The sequence below is a fragment of the Salmo trutta genome, chromosome 37 (genome assembly GCF_901001165.1).
Source record: "Salmo trutta chromosome 37, fSalTru1.1, whole genome shotgun sequence".
Lineage (NCBI taxonomy): Eukaryota > Metazoa > Chordata > Actinopteri > Salmoniformes > Salmonidae > Salmo > Salmo trutta.
Window position 1 is genome coordinate 31,301,633 of NC_042993.1, and position 18,624 is coordinate 31,320,256.

The following is an 18,624-nucleotide window of genomic DNA, read 5'->3' on the forward strand; positions in this document are numbered from 1 at the left end:
CAGCCCTGATGGGTTAACCGAAAAGTACGTTAGCGTGTTCCCAGTGTCTGCTGTTACACATGCTATGCCTAAGAATGTTGCCGGGTGCAAGTCTAGTGTTGAGGAGGATGTCAGCGATCCCACCATGGTCAATCTGTCCAAGACGTTTATGGGTGATCCTGATTTCGGTAAACCTGAGTTGACCTTTGAAAACACCAAAGGTGAGTGAGTTTGTAGGACCGCTTAAGGAAGAGAAGAGTTCCTACAGTTGACACTTTGATGTTTAGGATACAGCTGATTGCGGAACAGACTAAAGATGTTTCCCTCTCCCCTCTTTTTGCTGAGATACGTCGAGGCGCAGTTTGAAGTTAGTGTGGGTTACTTTGACAGAGATGGTATTCTAATGAGGAAATGGCATTCTCGCGCTACTTCTGGACAAGACGACTGGCCCAGTGTATCTGAAATTACCGTTCCAAGTTACGCTTCAACAAGAGATACTGAGGTTGGCTGACGATGGAAGTATGGCAGGCCATTTTGGGGTCAACAAGACGTGTGACCGTATTTTGGTTAACTTCTTCTGGTCTGAAGCAGGATGTTTTGTCTTACTATAAATCCTGTCGCGTTTACCAGCGAAGGTAATCCTGAACCAAGCTGTACTGGTTTCGTTCTTGCTTTTGACTAACCTTTCAGCAGGGTTCTGGTGGATTTTGTTGGTCCTTTGCCCAAAGCAAAGAGTGGTAACCAGTTTCTCTCAACCATCTATTTCTTGAACTGCATTGTTGGTTAAGGGATTGTAAAGGAAGCATTTCACTGTTGTATTCGGAGCATGTGGCAAATCCATTTTGATTTGATCATGTGTGCTGCCACTCTTTTCCAATAAGGAAAATCACGAGAGCAAAGTTGGTATGTATATTACAGGAGTTTCCCCTTGAAATGGCCGTGGTAAGAACAACTTGGTTGCTGATTTGTCTTTTCAAGGATGGGCAGTCAATACGTTTTGGGTTAAGCCAGTGTGTAGCCCTGCCTCAAAATTGATTTTGGCTGCACATTTTGCCGTTTTGGTTGCGCTCGTTCGAAGGGGATGAGAGTTATAGAAGCGTATGTGAGTTTTTCGAAAACTTGTGGGTTTACGGCAACTATAGAAAAAAATTGAGGTGGCTGTTTTGTCTTGTATTTAATTGTTGACAGCCAGTAGACGCCATGTTTCTATTGGAGAAGGCGACTCATTTAAGTAGCGATGCATTGGTTATGTTGTGCAATGGAAGTTGTTTTCTGTTGGTGGTGAGCAACTATAGGATATATTTGTTGTCTGAAGGGGGAAAGTGTTAAAGGTTTTGGTTTTTCCATTTACGTTATGAGGTTGGACGTATAGCTCGTTCGCACGCAGGGCGCATCGATTGGTGTCACCTCATTTGTCAATATGTGTTCCACTGTGCTGGTTGCCATCTCGTTAGTTGGAAGGTGTTTCACCTGTGCTGGCCCAGATGCTATTTAAGAGTGGCTGGCCTAGTGCTCCAGTTCTCTTGATGGATGCGGACGGTTAGCACCTTTTAGCTGGCTCTCCCTATTTTGATTTCTACGCAAACAATCCTTGATCTGATTTCCCTGATTTTGTTTTGCTCCACCTTTTTGGTTTGCTTCCTGTCTTTAAGTTTGGTGTGGAGTTTTTCTTTCGTTTGCCTCTTAGTGGGCGAATTTAGTGGGTGCTCATGGTGGGTGTCTTTTAGGTCCCAGTTGTTGTTGCTATGCAACTTAAAGTGGACACCACATGAGTCTTTTGGACCCCCTCCTAAAACTCCATCTGTTTCGTTTTAGTTGTCAGTGACTCTGTTAGTTCCCCCTTCTGTTTGAGCAACATTTTCGGGCTTCTTGCTGGGGAACATAACAAATAGAGTCCCAGTATATTAACCAAGATATGGTCACTATGCCAGGGTTCTCCCCAAACGAGGGACGCTGCGCCACCTGGTTGGGGTGGCTGCGCCACTATGTAAATATTTCTGAGAAAATGAAACTGATAGTTAGTAATGATAGAGTAATTATCTTTGATCGGCAATGATATTGTGAATTGCGAAACCGGCCGTTCGTAAATTCTGAGCGTTATCATGTTCCTCAATTAATTCAGCACATTTTAGCAGTAGGCTATCTCGACACAGAGGGCATCCCGAGAATAGCTTTGTTGAATCTTAGCTCTCGTATGAGCAGCAGGTACGAAACAGCGCACATTATTTTATAGCCTATACATTAGGGGTTTCCTGAAGGGTTTAGTAACTGCATTTGGGCCGCGTGTGCAGTCCGGCGGTGTCAATTATGCGTGTGCTTTGAATTTGTGGCATTTTGTGTGAAGTTAATATGCTAGGTTAAAAGCTTCCATGCGAGGACCTGTTTGGATAATGTGCTATTAAATTTTTTGGTAATCTACTGCTGCGCATGTTGTGTATTTTGTAGTGTTAACATCAGTTTTTTCGGGAAATGTGAAGTGTTCCGGGGACAGTCCCAGTATCCCGTTTACCCATGTTAATCCCAAGCATGCATTCTCAACACTCTAAGCACAGTAATATATTTAAACTCAAAATATGCAATTCTGTTCTTTTGAAATGCATTTTCTTACATTCATGTTCCTTAAGATCTGTCCTTAACGAATGAATAATGAATGATCTTTGTGGTGGTGTTTATTTAATGGATTTTAACACTTGAATTGTGGTGTTATAGTGGTTTTTCGTTTGTACATTTACTCTACAGTTACATAAACTAATGAAATATAGACCATGGAGCCATATTTTTTTTCGGTCATGGATTAGTTTTTTTTTTGTCGGATTGTTCGGTTTTTGGGCTGGAGTTAATACAGTCCCCTCACCTTAGGCAGGCGAGATAATTGGCTGCCTGGCTCTGTGGTTGGGGATAATGGGACATTAGGGAAGCACACAGCGAAACGCGCTGACCATCAACTCCCCCTCAGCCACACCACACCGCCCCCACACCACCGCTTTAATACGTCTGCATGAGTCACGCTCGGAAATTACTTCTTTGCCAAAGGTACATTTTCACCAAATGCCCTCTCTATGACACTCTGAAAGCACAGTTTCCCCCCCATATGGAAACATTATATTGGCTATGCATGTGTGTGTATACTGTATGTGAACAGGTTCATAAATGGTTGACAGCAAGTCCTGCGTCACTATTCCCGATAATAATGGAATATATTTATATAACGCCTTTCCAGGTTCTTCAAGCCTTTACATTTGTATGGTGGGAAACTCACCTTGTATAATGTGGAATATACACATTTACTGTAAAGCCTTCTGCTATTTAGCAAGCTGGTAGAAGCCAGATGAAGAGGGTTAGTTTGGGATTGAATGTTGGTCTATAATGAGGAGTCAGAGCATCTCCGGAGAGCGATCACTCATTCCTGAGGACAGGCCGAATATGCTCCTCTCTGTGTCCAGCCAGAAATGGCACAATCTCTGTTATAGCACAGGGGGTTAATTAAGCAATAAGGCCCGAGGGGGTGTGGTATATGGCCAATATACCACGCCAATATACCATGGCATCACTGAGTGCTAGGGCACTGCCCTTAGCCGTGGTATATTGGCTACATATCACAAACCCCGAGGTGCCTTATTGCTATTATAAACTGGTTACCAACATAATTAGAGCAGTAAAAATAAATGTTTTGTCATACCCATGGCTTACCGTCACCCAGTTTATAGTGTGGTTTTCGTAATGATTTTATTGAGAAAAGGCCAAAGATGTCCTCCGCTGCGTTGCTCTGACTTGTCTGTGTGCTCTCCGCCCAGCAGCAGATGTGGCCTTACACTCTCTCTTTCTCACACACACACACACCCCAACCCTGCTTTCAAGACTTAGGAAGCTTGCCCCGACGCTGCTGTCCCTGTGCCCAAATAGCAGTTATTATAATGAGAGCGGAGGAGTAGTCTACCGCACAACTCACTAATGCCAAGTGCCTGTGGGTGTTGTTGCAGGGGGCACATGTCCTAGCGCCTAGCGTGGCTAAATTAGGTTATCTGTTAGTCTCTGTAGTTTGGGGACAGGGCCGAGAGGAGAGGACCCCCTCCTGTGTTCAGATAATAGCAGGGCTGATTGTGGTTTAATTGGGAGATAGAGAGATCTGAGGGGCTGTGTGTGAGTCACAGAGGAAGTCCAGTCTTGCCCGTGTACACACACATACACAGAGGGAGAGAGTGGGGCAGAGAGAGGGAGAGGGAGGCAGAGATTAGGAGCAGTGGTTTATGGTAGTGATGCACCGATATGACATTTTTGGTCGATACCGATATCCAATATTTTCCTTGCCAAAAAAACCTGATACCGATAACCGATATTTAAAATTTTAGCGACCTTTTAAGCATTCTAGTAGAGTTAAATAGTTAACACACACATGGACGCAGCGGTCAAAGGCACTGCCATCTCAGTGCAAGAGGCGTAACAACAGTCCCTGGTTCGAATCCAGGCTGTATCACATCTGGCCATGATTGGGAGTCTCATAGGGCGGTGCACAATTGGCCTAGCGTCGTCCGGTCCGTCATTGTAAATAAGAATTTGTTCTTAACTGACTTGCCTAGTTAAATAAAGGTTACATATACACACCACACTGACCAAAAAGTTTGTTGGCATTTACGTATGTCCCCATTACCAGTAAATCAAAACCTATTTCTTTCACTTCATTCTCAAACAGGATTTCTATGGAACGCCGTTTGGGTCTTTGTGTGTCAAAAAAAGATACACGTCAAATAACACCATTTGACTTGTCAAATAAGCTTGTTGACCAATCAGGACCTGAATATGACAGCACGTCACATAATAATTTAACTCGTTCATTCATTTTTTATGTAGTTATTACACATTGATTACACTCACTCGTATTTCATATGTCACAACGATTCATCGATACGTATGCTATGATGCTGGAAAAGTTGTCTCTCGCATCTACAGTGCTGGTCATAAAAAAAAGCTAGCTCGCTAGCTTGCTCATGGATGCAAACAATGTTCTTCCCCAAAAACATAGCAAACCGTCAATCTGTTTCAGTAGCTATAGTTAGCTAGCTAGGTGTCATCTAAAATAACCCTAATTTCTAAGACAGTTCTTGTTTGATTAATGGTCGGCTCCATCTATGTGAAGCTAGCCACAATAAGGATTAGCTACAGTAGTGGACTTTGCGGTTAGCCTGCAAAATAAAAGCATGGCATAATTCTACTATTTGTATTCATTTGCATCACTCTCAATGACATACTTTTATTTTGAAGGCAAACCGCAAATTCCACTATTGTGCCTAATCTTTATTGTGGCTAGCTTCACAACACATAACCCGGTCTAGTCGAGCCTCACTATCCAGATGAAGCTAGCATGCTGCTTATAACGTTAGCTTTGGGCAACAGGGTTAAGTAGCTGGCTAGCTATTTATTTTCATGAACTGAAGTTCAATTTCAGTAGGCGAACAACAAGTGGCAACCTAGCTAATACTTACAAGGATTCCTAAATAATGAAAATGACTGCAGTTTCTACTGGTTATTGTTTTCTGGCTGGTTGTATTGGTGCTAGCTAGGTACCAAGCTAAAGCTAGCTACCCCAGAAGTTGGGGTCAAACAAATGATGCTTTATTACCAACGCGGTATTGTAAACACATCGTTTGTGGCCGGTGTTTACTTGTTTGCAGACTTTTTTGTACAGCTTTGACAGTGCTGCTGAATCTTTTTTGACAAGCAAAGACCCAAACGGCATTCCAAAGTATGTATGTCTTGAAGCTAATAGCAGTGACGCTATTACTGTGTAACTCCGGTAGGGCAACATCTGAAAAATAGCGCACTTGGTAGTGTGTACCGGTGCTCGACCAGTTGGCGAAAGCCAACATCACCCACTACAGAGAACGGTTGATTGTCAAGGGTAATGACGCCTTTTGAGTTGTCTCGCTGAAATGTTCTTACTCTTTCAAATGACTGCTCGACATGTTGACTGCTCGATCCACACAGCAGACATTGTGTGGGCTAGGTTAGGAATGCTGTGTTGCACGTGTAGCGCCTAATTGTACGTGGTGTCATTACGTCATGTACCTACGTTATATAGGTATGCACGGTAGCTTTGACATCGGTTTTTAACATCGGCGTTAAACTAGACATCGGGTCGATACCGATGTTGGCATTTTTAGCTAATATCGTCCGATTCCGATATGTTCACCGATATATTGTTCATCCCTAGTTTATGGGTTTGTTTGGGGCTGTCCAGGCGTGGGGCCTTGAGACAATGAGTCATCAGGACATCCTGGCCCTCCCACTCTCTCACCTCTCCCCCTCGTCACACACAGACACACAGCTTTTTTTTGCAACAGGCCAGGAACATCCCTGACTCCAGGTGGTGCTTCTCTTCTCTTGGCCCCGTTAGTCCACAGCTTGTGGATGTGTGTCATTCAGAGGGTAAATGTGCAAGACAAGATTTAAGTGCCTATGAACGGGGTATGGTAGTAGGTGCCAGGCGCACCGGTCTGTGTCAGGAACTGCTACGCTGCTGGGTTTTTCACGCTCATCAGTTTCCCGTGTGTATCAAGTATGGTCCACCACCCAAAGGACATCCAGCCAACTTGACACAACTGTGGGAAGCATTGGAGTCAACATGGGTCAGCATCCCTGTGGAACGCTTTCAACACCTTGTAGAGTCCATGCCCAGACGAATTGAGGCTGTTCTGAGGGCAACACATAAGTAAGGTGTTCTTAATGTTTGGTTTACTCTGTGTAGTTTAGTCTGTTTCGACTTGATGTGGTGGAGCGTGAGACGGGGCTATGCGGTTATCGTGACATTCTGAGTGTGCGATAGAGTGTTTTGGCTTGGCTGGCTCTCCCTCAGCCAGCCCTGTGCTTTGGCCTCTTTAAAGATGTTATGAGCTGATGTTTTCTCTCTCCTCTCTGTCATGCAGCTGGCCGGTCGCGGGACGAAGGAGAACAAATGCTCCGTGAAGGCCGTGGAGGAGATGCTGGAGTCCATGCAGATCACCATGTCCTAGGCCCCACCCCCAACTCTTACCCCCCCCCCCCCTGTTCTACATGACTCAACAAGGCAGCTCTGTTGGCTCAATGCTGCACCCTCCCCTCCCCCCTCCAGACTTGACCACCACCTCCCCTCCCCCTGTTTTTTGATGATTTAGAGCAGGTCTGCCCTTTATAGTTCTGTACTTTTAACCCAAGCCCTATCTAAGCAAATATAATGCACTATATGAGAGAGAGGGTGACATTTGAGACGTAGGCCAGGTAGAGGATGCTCTCGCGTTGAGGTCAGGGACAGATGTGAGTAGAGGAGAGGCTGTAATAAATACTAATATAAAGAGAGGGCGTAGACAGGTCCGTCTGTATGCAGCTAGGCCCTCCCAACATTTCCTTATGTCTGTAAATGAAATAAAAACGTTTATCATAACTATTGTTTTTTTTCTCTCAGTCCATCCAGATGTCTTAATAAAGGTTTGAATTGTTCGCGGTCTGGAGCAAATTTTCTCATTTCAGTGGGTTGGTGTTCTGGGTTTTTACTGGGTTCTATTAGGTTTTTGTGTATAGGACCAATCTTTTTTATCAGTACATTGACAAAACTGTTAATGATAACGGCGGATTCATTACTTTTATGATAATGATGATAAAATCTTCTCTGAATTTATGGTAATCGAGTCCCAGCCACTCTAACCACTCTACCCCACCAGTAGCAACAGCAGAGAAATCAGCAACACTAGAGCAGTCTGCTTAAACCATTTTGCAGTGAGCGGGAGAGAAGCGTCCTCATTAAACGGGCAGCAGCGAGGCTAAAGGCCTTTGCTTCTCACACTGGATCCAGCTGGGAATCCCGCCCTTCAATTACCCAGACACCGTAAGGGCTCTGTAACTGCAACGTGCAGCGGCCGGGAGAACACCTCTGTCATTTCAGTTTAGGGAGACCCAGAGTACACGGACTGGCTGCCAGTAATTAAAACAGACAAAAATCTAATTCATGAAACTGGGAACATTCAGTGGTGGAAAAAGTACCCAATTTTCATACTTGAGTAAAAGTAAAGATACCTTAAAAGAAAATGACTCCAGTAAAAGTCACCCAGTAAAATACTACTTGAGTAAAAGTCTAAAAGTAATTGGTTTTAAATGTACTTAAGTATAAAAAGTAAAAATATAAATCATTTTAAATGTCTTATTAAGCAAAACAGACGACACAGTTTTATTTACATGTTTTTTTATTTACGGATAGCCAGGGTCACAGTCCAACACTCAGACATAATTTACAAACGAAGCATTTGTGTTTAGTGAGTCTGCCAGATCATCGGCAGTAGGGATGACCAGGGATTGTTCTCTTGATAAGTGTGTGAATTAGACAATTGTCCTGTCCTGCTAAGCATAAAACATGTAATGAGTACTTTTGGGTGTCAGGGAAAATGTAAGTAAAAAGTACATTATTTTCTTTAGGAATGTAGTGGAGTAAATGTAATAGTTGTCAAATATAAATAGTAAGTACAGATACCCCCAAAAACTACAGAAGTGGTACTTAAAAGTATTTTTACTTAAGTACTTTACACCACTGGGAACATTTATAACGGAGGGGGGGAAAATAGATATTAATGCCGTGAAAAGGAGGTCTGGTTTTCTGTACCACACTCATTTGTGATTGTCGGATCCGGGCTGGTCCAAATGAATGTCTTGTTTCTCGCTCACCCGTGCAGGGTCAGCTGGTACTTCCATCGCTTTTTGTTTATTAAGTCGCAGCAATTGTCTCATCATTTCACTCGCAGACTGATGGAAAAGTTGAGCGTTGAGTTTATGGCCTTTTTTTGGACAGCTTTGGGATTTAAAGAGGTCGCGGAGCTCTAAGCCGACGTGGAGAAAGCCATTTTTCCCCCCAGTTTTTAATACCCTGGTCAGTGTATGATGTGTCTGCCTTTGATTTTGCACACCAATCTGTCAGAACCAATGAAAGCCAAGGGACTTTTTTCTGAGCATAAACTGTTAGTGGTCACTTTTACAGGATTCGCTGAAGGTAAATGACACTATAAGGGATGTTTAATTTGAGAGAGGATGTAATTTACTTGCCGACCCAGGCAACTAGGCCTGTTCTTCTGATGAGGGTAATTAAATGCCTGTAAATGGTCTATAAAGGCTCGTTGTCAATCATAGTGATGTGTGAATGATCAGTTCAAGGCATTGACATGTAGACACTGTCCAATAGTGACTGATGCAATAGTGCCATCTGTAGTCTGAAGGTAGAACTTAGAGAACTTCTGGGAGTTCAAGGAAGAAGTTTAGAGAATATTAAGTTATGAGAATGCAAGGTTACACTCTTTCATCAGAAGTTCTTTCCTACACGTTATAATACAATTGATAGCCTATCTTGGTAAAAATCTTATATGTAAGGATCATGATCAATTACAGACCCATGGATATGGAAAGGGTCTAATTAATGATACGTCTGTCAAAAGATAGAAATGACATGACGCGTAAAGAAAATACCTAATCATGTATAAATGCACTCCCATCCGGTCCGTTGCCACGTTCGAGTGCTAGGAAACTGAAATTTCCGACTTGCTAACTGGTTGAACGTGTATAACTACAACCAGGTAGCAAGTCGGAAATGTACGAGTTTCCTAGTTCCTACTAGCATGTGGATGTGGCAAGTATTTTATATGCAACTGTCTTAGGCTGCGTTTCCACTGGCAGCCCAATTCTGATCTTTTGCCCAGTCATGGGCAAAAGAGCTGTTCTGATTGGTCATAAGACCAATTACTAGAAAAAGATCGGAAGTGGTCTGCCTGTGTAAACTCAGCCTTATATTCCTGTTCTGTTTTTTGCTTTTTTGTACATTTACATTTACGTCATTTAGCAGACGCTCTTATCCAGAGCGGTTTACAAATTGGTGCATTCACCTTATGATATCCTACTCTACATGTAGTCAGCTTCAGTCCAGTGCTGTGCACCACACACACACAGCAGTGTGAAGATTCCAAGACAGACCAGCAGCAGCAAGGGAAACCCAGCCTGCCCTAAACTGTTGGCTCGGCTCAGTGGGTTACAAAGTACAGTGGATTAGCCATTAGTGTTGCCTGTAATCCCTTATTCCCAAAGAGATTAGCCTGAAGAGGGCTTGCTAGTGTCTAGAGGCTCTATTGGATCCAGGCTCCACGGTGGTCAGGTCAGCTGAAGTGGATAAGGCTCTGTGATGAGCTTACACTGTGACTTAGCAGTCCTCGGCCAGAACATCAGTCAAGATCGGGATGATATGTGAACTCCTCTAGCCACGGATTGGACGTCTTGATCGGGAGCTAGAGACACGATTGGAAGACCTCCAGGAAAAAAAATCCTGAGCCATGCTATGCATATTTTTTTTCTTTTTTTTTAACCAAAGAAATCCATACAGTAAGTTATATTTCTGCCAGGCTTGGAGAGCAGAAAAAAATGAATGTCATCATTAATGTAAACTATGAGTATGAGTGGATGATCTCGAGTAGCTTTGTGTGAACCATCTGTCATGCGACGCAGTGAAAGGTATTGACACTAGGGCGAGGGCCGGGCGAGGATGTGGAGGATGAGCAGGCCCGGCCCCATCCATGGTACGGACTGGAGAGAAGTTTCCCAAGGTGAGGGAGTGGAGTGGGTGGACGGGGGAACGGGGAGCCCATCCGTTTCTTTCTGTAGTGGGGGTGGGGGGGGTGATGAAAGTGTTTGGTTAGGAACAGAGACCCAACGATTACGGATTGCTCAAACAACTCCTGACACAAAGTAGAGAGATGTCAGAGGCTCGTCTGCCAGAAACACACATGCCCACAGATGCAGATGGTGTCTAAATAAGAAGTGTCATTGGTGTTACTCAATTTAAATGTGAGGAAAATGATTAATCATATCACTTTAGTAAATCATTTTTATCCTGTTGGGGCTAGGGGGCAGTATTTGCAAGGCCGGATAAAAAACGTACCCGATTTAAACTGGTTACTACTCTTGCCCAGAAACGAGAATATGCATATAATTAGTATATTTGGATAGAAAACACTCTAAAGTTTCTAAAACTGTTTGAATGGTGTCTGTGAGTATAACAGAATTCATATGGCAGGCCAAAACCTGAGAAGATTCCATATAGGAAGTGCCCTGTCTGACAATTTGTTGTCCTTCTGTTGCATCTCTGTCGAAAATACAGCATCTGTGCTGTAACGTGACATTTTCTAAGGCTCCCATTGGCTCTCTAAAGCCGCCAGAAAGTGGAATGGGGTGTCTGCTGTCTCTGGGCGAAGAACAGCAGGAGAATTTGTGAGTGGTCAGCCTGGAGACAGTGACACTGGAGATGCGCGTTCACGAGAATTCTAAAAAAAATTCTTTCAGCCTTTGAATGAATACAACGTTGCCCGGTTGGAATATTATCGCTATTTTACGAGAAAAATAGCATAAAAATTGATTTTAAACCGCGTTTGACATGCTTCTAAGTACGGTAATGGAATATTTAGATTTTTTTGTCACGAAATGCGCTCGCGAGTCACCCTTCGGATAGTGACCTTAACGCACGAACAAAACGGAGCTATTTGAATATAACTATGGATTATTTGGAACCAAAACAGCATTTGTTGTTGAAGTAGAAGTCCTGGGAGTGCATTCTGACGAAGAACAGCAAAGGTAATCCAATTTTTCTAATAGTAATTCTGAGTTTAGGTTGTCCCAAACTTGGTGGGTGTCAAATTAGCTAGCCTGTGATGGCCGGGCTATGTACTCAGAAAATTGCAAAATGTGCTTTCGCCGAAAAGCTATTTTAAAATTTGACACCGAGATTGCATAAAGGAGTTCTGTATCTATAATTCTTAAAATAATTGTTATGTATTTTGTGAACGTTTATCATGAGTAATTTAGTAAATTCACCGGAGGTTTGCGGTGGGTATGCTAGTTCTGAACATCACATGCTAATGTAAAAAGCTCGTTTTTGATATAAATATGAACTTGATTGAACAAAACATGCATGTATTGTATAACATAATGTCCTAGGAGTGTCATCTGATGAAGATCATCAAAGGTTAGTGCTGCATTTAGCTGTGGTTTTGGTTTTTGTGACATATATGCTTGCTTTGAAAATGGCTGTATGATTATTTTTGGCAGGGTACTCTCCTGACATAATCTAATGTTTTGCTTTCACTGTAAAGCCTTTTTGAAATCGGACAACGTGGTTAGATTAACGAGAGTCTTGTCTTTAAAATGGTGTAAAATAGTCATATGTTTGAGAAATTGAAGTTATAGCATTTTTGAGGAGTTTGTATTTCGCGCCACGCGATTCCACTGGCTGTTAACTAGGGTGGGATGCAAGCGTCCCACCTAGCCCAGGGAAGTTAATGATCTAAGATTTGAGCATCTGTGGCCTATGAATATCCTCAATTACCTAAAATGTGTCATTGATGTTACCGTCTTTAGTGTTACTACACCTACTGTTGGCACAATGTTATCATTATGGTACATTTTATGTAAAGTCATTAAGGTATTAGTTTAGAATGAGATGGAAGATGTATCCAAATACATTTAAATAAATACAAAACATGCCCAAATGCCACCGCAATTCAAGAATGAATTTTTCCCTGTAAAGCTATTCAATGATTTATCAGTACGGACCAAGATTTCACAGGCTTGCGTGTCTAAATCAAGCCCATCACGAGGATCAAAAACAGTATTTGATCTTGAGGTCCTGGTCTACTGATGTGGTCAGATTCCTGTTACCTGCACAAAAGGGCTTAAACCCCCCTTGAAAAGACCATAGAAGTTCAGCATGTTGCTCCTGAAAAAATCAACAAAAAGGACTGCTTTCAATCTGTTGTTCTGAGCCATGAATCTATGAATATTAGCTCCACTGCAATAAATTCACCCCCATTTATGCACATCTGTTTACACACAGATACACTTGAAAAGTCACCAGTAACTTATAGTGATTTCAAGTAAATTTGTTTTTCAGGGTGAAATATATTTGATGGAAAATCCATTTTGACAACCAGTGACCCTCCAGTTTCATGCCATGAAAAACACAGAGTTGGGTTTAGAATTGAGTAAATTTCTCATTCAACTAGTTGAGACGGAATCTCTGCCACACCGCAGCGTTTTGACATTAGTAACGAATATGGTTATTTTCGGTATTAAAGATAGGTATCACATAACTTTCCACATCGGAAAAGAAGAGATCGCTATTGCATAAGAAAATGGCAACATTGCAAAAATGAAACTGTGAGGTCAATTGGCAAATTCCAAAATGCTAACCTTTCTCTGTTGCTGCACAATGTCTCCTTTCAGAACCCAGCCAATTCACAGATTCTAAACAAACTGAGTTTACTCTCAAAGGGCAATTATGCTGGGAAATAGTTTTCTCTCAAAGCAAAAGGACAACTTACAGCCAGTGTGTGTCTGTGCGTGCGCGTGTATATCTCTGTGTGCGTGGGTGTGGTCATTTCTGAGATACTGTGAGCTTTGCATTGGGAAATGAGACTGGCTCTGAATGTAGCTCATCTCCCAGGCCACTTGACCATGAGGCTCCAGACTGCTGCCATCTCCTTCCAGCCAGGAGATCTTCTGTGGCCTCTAGAGGCCTGTCTCTGCTCTGCTCTGGTCTGGTCGCTGGGCCCTGCGTCAGGCTCCACATGGCTGTGGTGATGGGTTGGCCATCAACATGCCGTCCCCGAGCAGCATCCTGTCTGCACACTCTGTCACAGCACATGGCATGTGTTGAATTAGAGATAGAGAGAGAGAGAGAGAGAGAGAGAGTGAGAGAGATGGGCAGGCTGTTGGCTTCAGTAGACAGTTGTTCTTTCCAGCCCAGGCTTCGCAGACCACAAATCCCCTCTCAGAGTGTCTTCTCGGCCAGAAGGCATGCGGCTTACCTCACAAAAGGCCAAAGACCTAATTACAAAAAAGAAGGAAAAAGCAGGATCGGCTACTGATTGTGCTTCCTGGGTGGATGTTTCTGGCAACCACAGGGATATTTTGTACCCGGCGCTGGATATAAGAGAAAGACTGGGAGGATGGCAAAGTCAAGAGAGTTGGGGATAGAGAGAGAGGTTTCTGCAACCTACAACACTTTTATGAGTGGCGCCCTCAAGCCGTTACGTTTGCTCGCCAACATGGTGGGTGTTTTGTGTTTCAGACATCTTGTCAGTGTTTAAACTCACAACAGAACATAACACAACATAGCCAGGTAGGTAGGTATGGGTAACATATCTTTAACTGCTTCAACAATGCTTGAGTCAAAGGAGTTCCAAGGCCATGTGCCAAACCTCATTCGTTACGGCAACAATGGGACATGACAGGTATTTTTCTCCATATTTCCCCAATTTCTCCATTGATGTGAACACTTCCTCCCCAGGGCTTTGATTTCACTGTGACAGATGTAATCAGGACCCACACCTCACAGGCCTCTCCTGCCTGCATCCATCATGACTCAGTCTTTTCCTGCTTTTCTTTATCATCTTTTGAACCTCTTTTTTTGGCACCAATAGCACACTGAAGTAACCTCCAACCCCCCCCCCCCATCCCTGGAAATGTGAGTATTGTTATATCCATTACAAGAACATGTTTCTTCTTTTTTTCTAATCTCTAAAACCAACAACGGCGTTATTGATGGCGTCCACATGGGCTCGTGAGGATCTGTGGACACGCATGGTTTGACTTATCAGTAGTCTGGTTAGACCTCGCCTCATGGAAAAGATTCAAACTCCTCCACAGTCTATAGGGGTAATTGGCCACTGCTAATTCCCAACGATGATAATTGGGAAACATGGAAGAGTTTAAGACAAACCCCAAAGATCTCGTCTGAGCAGACGGACTCGCTCCTCTTCTGTGTGATTTGTTTATCGGTTGAAATTGAAGATCCAGATTGACGATCCACTGTGCTAACTGTACATCTGCAGGACAAACTGTGGAGAGCTTAGCATGACGGAGCGGTTGGTCGCTTCGACTGTGGTGAATTCACCCACTCAGTCAGTGATAGTGTGCAATTGATTCACTCTGTTACTGTTTGGCATGCTGAGGTTGCCAGACATATTCTGTTGGATACATATTTGGCAGGGAATATATATAAAGTAGCAACTAACATTCCATTCTCGCTCTCTGCTCTCTCTGATATCTGCTTCTGAGAGAGGATGAGCTACTCTGATTGAGGTGACATACATTCATATTTATTTTTGGGCTGACAAGATGAATAGCCGAGCGGCGAGTGTTGAGATGGGAGATTATTTTTAAAGTGTTGTTAGTGCTGTGTGTGTACGCATGGGTGCGCATACACATGCTTACACGCACACGCTTACGCACACACACAAACACACACACACATCCTCCTCCCAGGAAACTTGGCAGGCGGCAAATGCTACCATCTGTTTGTGGGGAGAATCAAGGTGATAGTGATGGGTTCCACTCAGTCTCTATCTCCGAGACAGTAGCAGGGACTCTTCTCTTCATTCCTTGACCAGAATTATGCACTGGGGCAGGCTGATGCTGCTATTACTAATGAAAGCAAGGGCCCTAATTATTAGGCTGCACATGGAAACTTCACAGCTTGTTGTTGTCTAGTTTTTTTGACTGGAAATAAGATTTATTTAGTTTAAGATGTGCTAGTTGTCACATTGGCTCTTAACTTACGATATGTTGACTGATGGTATATTATTTAAGAAGTTTGTTCTTATCATAAACACACTCATACTACTCTAAAACTTCAATCATACTATTGTTGCCCAGGTGCCCAGATACACGAGCCTACCAGATGGGCTACATTCCTTTTAAGCTCACTTCGAGGCAAGCAGCACTGAAGCATGCATGAGAGCACCAGCTGTTCCGGCCGACTGTGTGATCTCGCAAGACCTTTAAACAGGTCAACATTCACAAGGCCGCGGGGCCAGACGGATTACCAGGACGTGTACTCAGAGCATGCTTCACTGACATTTTCAACCTCTCCCTGACTGAGTCTGTAAGACCTACAAGTTTCAAGCAGACCACCATAGTCCCTGTGCCCAAGAAAGTGAAGGTAACCTGCCTAAATCAGTACCGCCCCGTAGCACTCACGTCGGTAGCCATGAAGTGCATTGAAAGGCTGGTCAGGGCTCACACCTTCCTCCTTAACACCTTCTACCCCTGCATATAGCCTCATTACTGTTATGTATTTTCTTGTGTTACTTTTTGATACATTTTTTTACTTTAATTTACTTAGTAAATATTTTCTTAACTCTATTTCTTGAACTGCATTGTTGGTTAAGGGCTTGTAAGTAACCATTTCACGGTAGGTGCTGTTGTATTCTACACATGTGACAAATACAATTTTATTTGATTTAGTCTCATTGTTATTTTATTGTGTAACTCAATTTTTTTAACTTTAGTTTATTTAGTAAATATTTTCTTAACTATATTTTCTTAAAACTGCATTGTTGGTTAAGGGCTTGTAAGTAAGCATTTCATGGTAAGGTCTACTACACCTGTTGTATTCGGCGCATGTGAAAAATACAATTCGATTTGATTTGATTTGTTGTCTGTGGGTGTGCCGACTGGGTGTGCAAAATCTTTTATGCATATGTTGTCTTCACAAAATATTTTTCCCTTTTCCCTCCTATTTCCAATTACTTTTTATGAACTGCTGATCGAGAACGTTCTGTCTGGAAAGGATATTTTGGTCATGGGAAATATAAGGGGGGAAAAATAACATATTTATAGAGAGAAAAATTATATAGCCGGTCCAAAGAGAAAGGTTAGCCATATGCTGAGCCAATAATAGAAAGGCATTAGAAAAATTAAATGAAAGAACTTATTTTATGAGTTGGGTCCTCAACCAAATGAACACTTTAAATCATTGGCCAGAAAATGAATATAAAAAGCATTTAAAGTCATTATCAATGGCACCCTTTTATAGACACAATTGTGTTCAACCAGACTCTGTAGACTCACATTACGAATACTAATCATGCACAGACACTACAAAATATCTATCCAGGGATATTCTTAGTGGCACTAATGATACTTGTTAAATGGAGTTGAAATGAACAGATTTCAAATGTAAAAAAAACAAGTGGATGCTATGCAAGTATGCAGCTGAGTTATTAGAATATAATTCTTGAGTTGGCCTTCAATACTTGTTTGCGAGAAGTTGAGGTGACTATGTATTTTATAATTTGTTATCATATTACAGGATTTCTCATCAGCTTGAATTAATGTATGTATTATGTATTATTTTCACAAAGGGTATCTATGGGTGAAACATGGAACATTGAAATTAAATTATGAAAATCGAAGCATTGATGTATAATGCCTCTCATTTACTGTGGTGGCAATTCCATCCCTTTAAGCAATCATTAACTATGATTCAAAACATAAGTGGCAATGAGTCATAGAAAATGTTAATTCAATGTCATATTTTGAAGCGATATCATCACGCGGCCTTGAGATAATATTACACGACTGAAACCTCTCTGGTTGGGGAAGCTGTGCATTCAGCACATCCAGTGGAGCTTCAATGTCACCACAATGAATCTGACGAGGAGATTGAGTTCTCCTTAAAGGTATCAAATTCTGCATGGTCCAGTAATTTTCCCTCTTGCCCCAGGCTATTGAGCTCAATTCGGGGGGGGGGGCACATTTTGTTACCGGTTTTTAATGCTAATTTCTAGTGACTTTTGAGAAAAGGATACAGACAAAAATCTGCAAATTTACAAGGCTAAGGGGGACATGGCAGAGGGGAACTTTCTCTGGTACAGTCCAATCAGTCTTAGGGCCATGGCCATTCATACTGTACTGAATACCAGTGTGACTGTTAATGTGTATATTTTCAATTAAACAACCATTTTGTCCTCTTTCTCTGCTACTGATAGTATTTTTTGTAATTTCCGCTATGTCACGTTGTTACTACTGCTGCTGTACATACTGTATGGTTTGAAACGTAACGTAATATTTCCAACTTCTAATACAGTTATTACACATAAAAAAGAAATCTCCAATACACAATTATCCAAAATAAAATATCTTGGCTGCCTTTCTCCTGCATGAAGTTAACACGTGCAATACACCCTCTAGACATATGCTGCTAACATTTCATCAGAGATCATATAATATGTCAGATCATCAGTCCATGAACTCTATGAGCTTGGAGAGGCACTTCTCATGAGCTTACCTGTTGGTTTGTGGTCTCTCTCTCCCTCGCTGCCTGTCTGTCTGTTCATGGCTGTCACTCTCCTGCCATGATCATGATGGCACCAAACAAAGTCTTAACACATGGAACACACCGTCATGACCCATAATCACTGTGATGAAATTAAAGACATCTAAGCTGAAAGCACAAACATTTGCCATCTAGTCTGCCAGGGGTGGTGTGCTGGCAGTTGCGAAGTACCTTACTTACAGTTCTTTGCACTCCTTTGAAAAAACTATCACGACCTCTTTTTGTTCTCTTCTTGACTGCTGGCACATTCACTATCAGTTTTCACATGGCCAGAACTACCCACCTAGCATTAGCCAGAGATAAAACCTGACATAGCTAAAAATGACTAAACTGTAAATGTAAAGCTAACTAGCTACTAGCCAGGAGAAAGCATAAAGTTGCTCACGTACTTTCTAACATATCAAAGTTTATTCACATTCATACACTTTGTACTTAAACTTACTTTGTTGTTGCCAACAACAATTACTTTCCCCAGT

The 18,624-nt window shown here is 42.3% G+C and overlaps 1 protein-coding gene across 1 annotated transcript in view; it reads left to right on the plus strand.

The window, feature by feature from the left end:
- Positions 1–7,449, plus strand: part of LOC115177354 (ER membrane protein complex subunit 2) — a 66,325-nt gene extending 58,876 nt beyond the window's left edge. Inside the window, exon 11 of the mRNA XM_029738052.1 lies at positions 6,900–7,449. Within this exon, the coding sequence (XP_029593912.1) occupies positions 6,900–6,986 (87 nt within the window). The 3' untranslated portion in view covers positions 6,987–7,449. The remainder of the gene's footprint in view (positions 1–6,899) is intronic.
- The last annotated feature ends 11,175 nt before the right edge of the window (positions 7,450–18,624 follow it).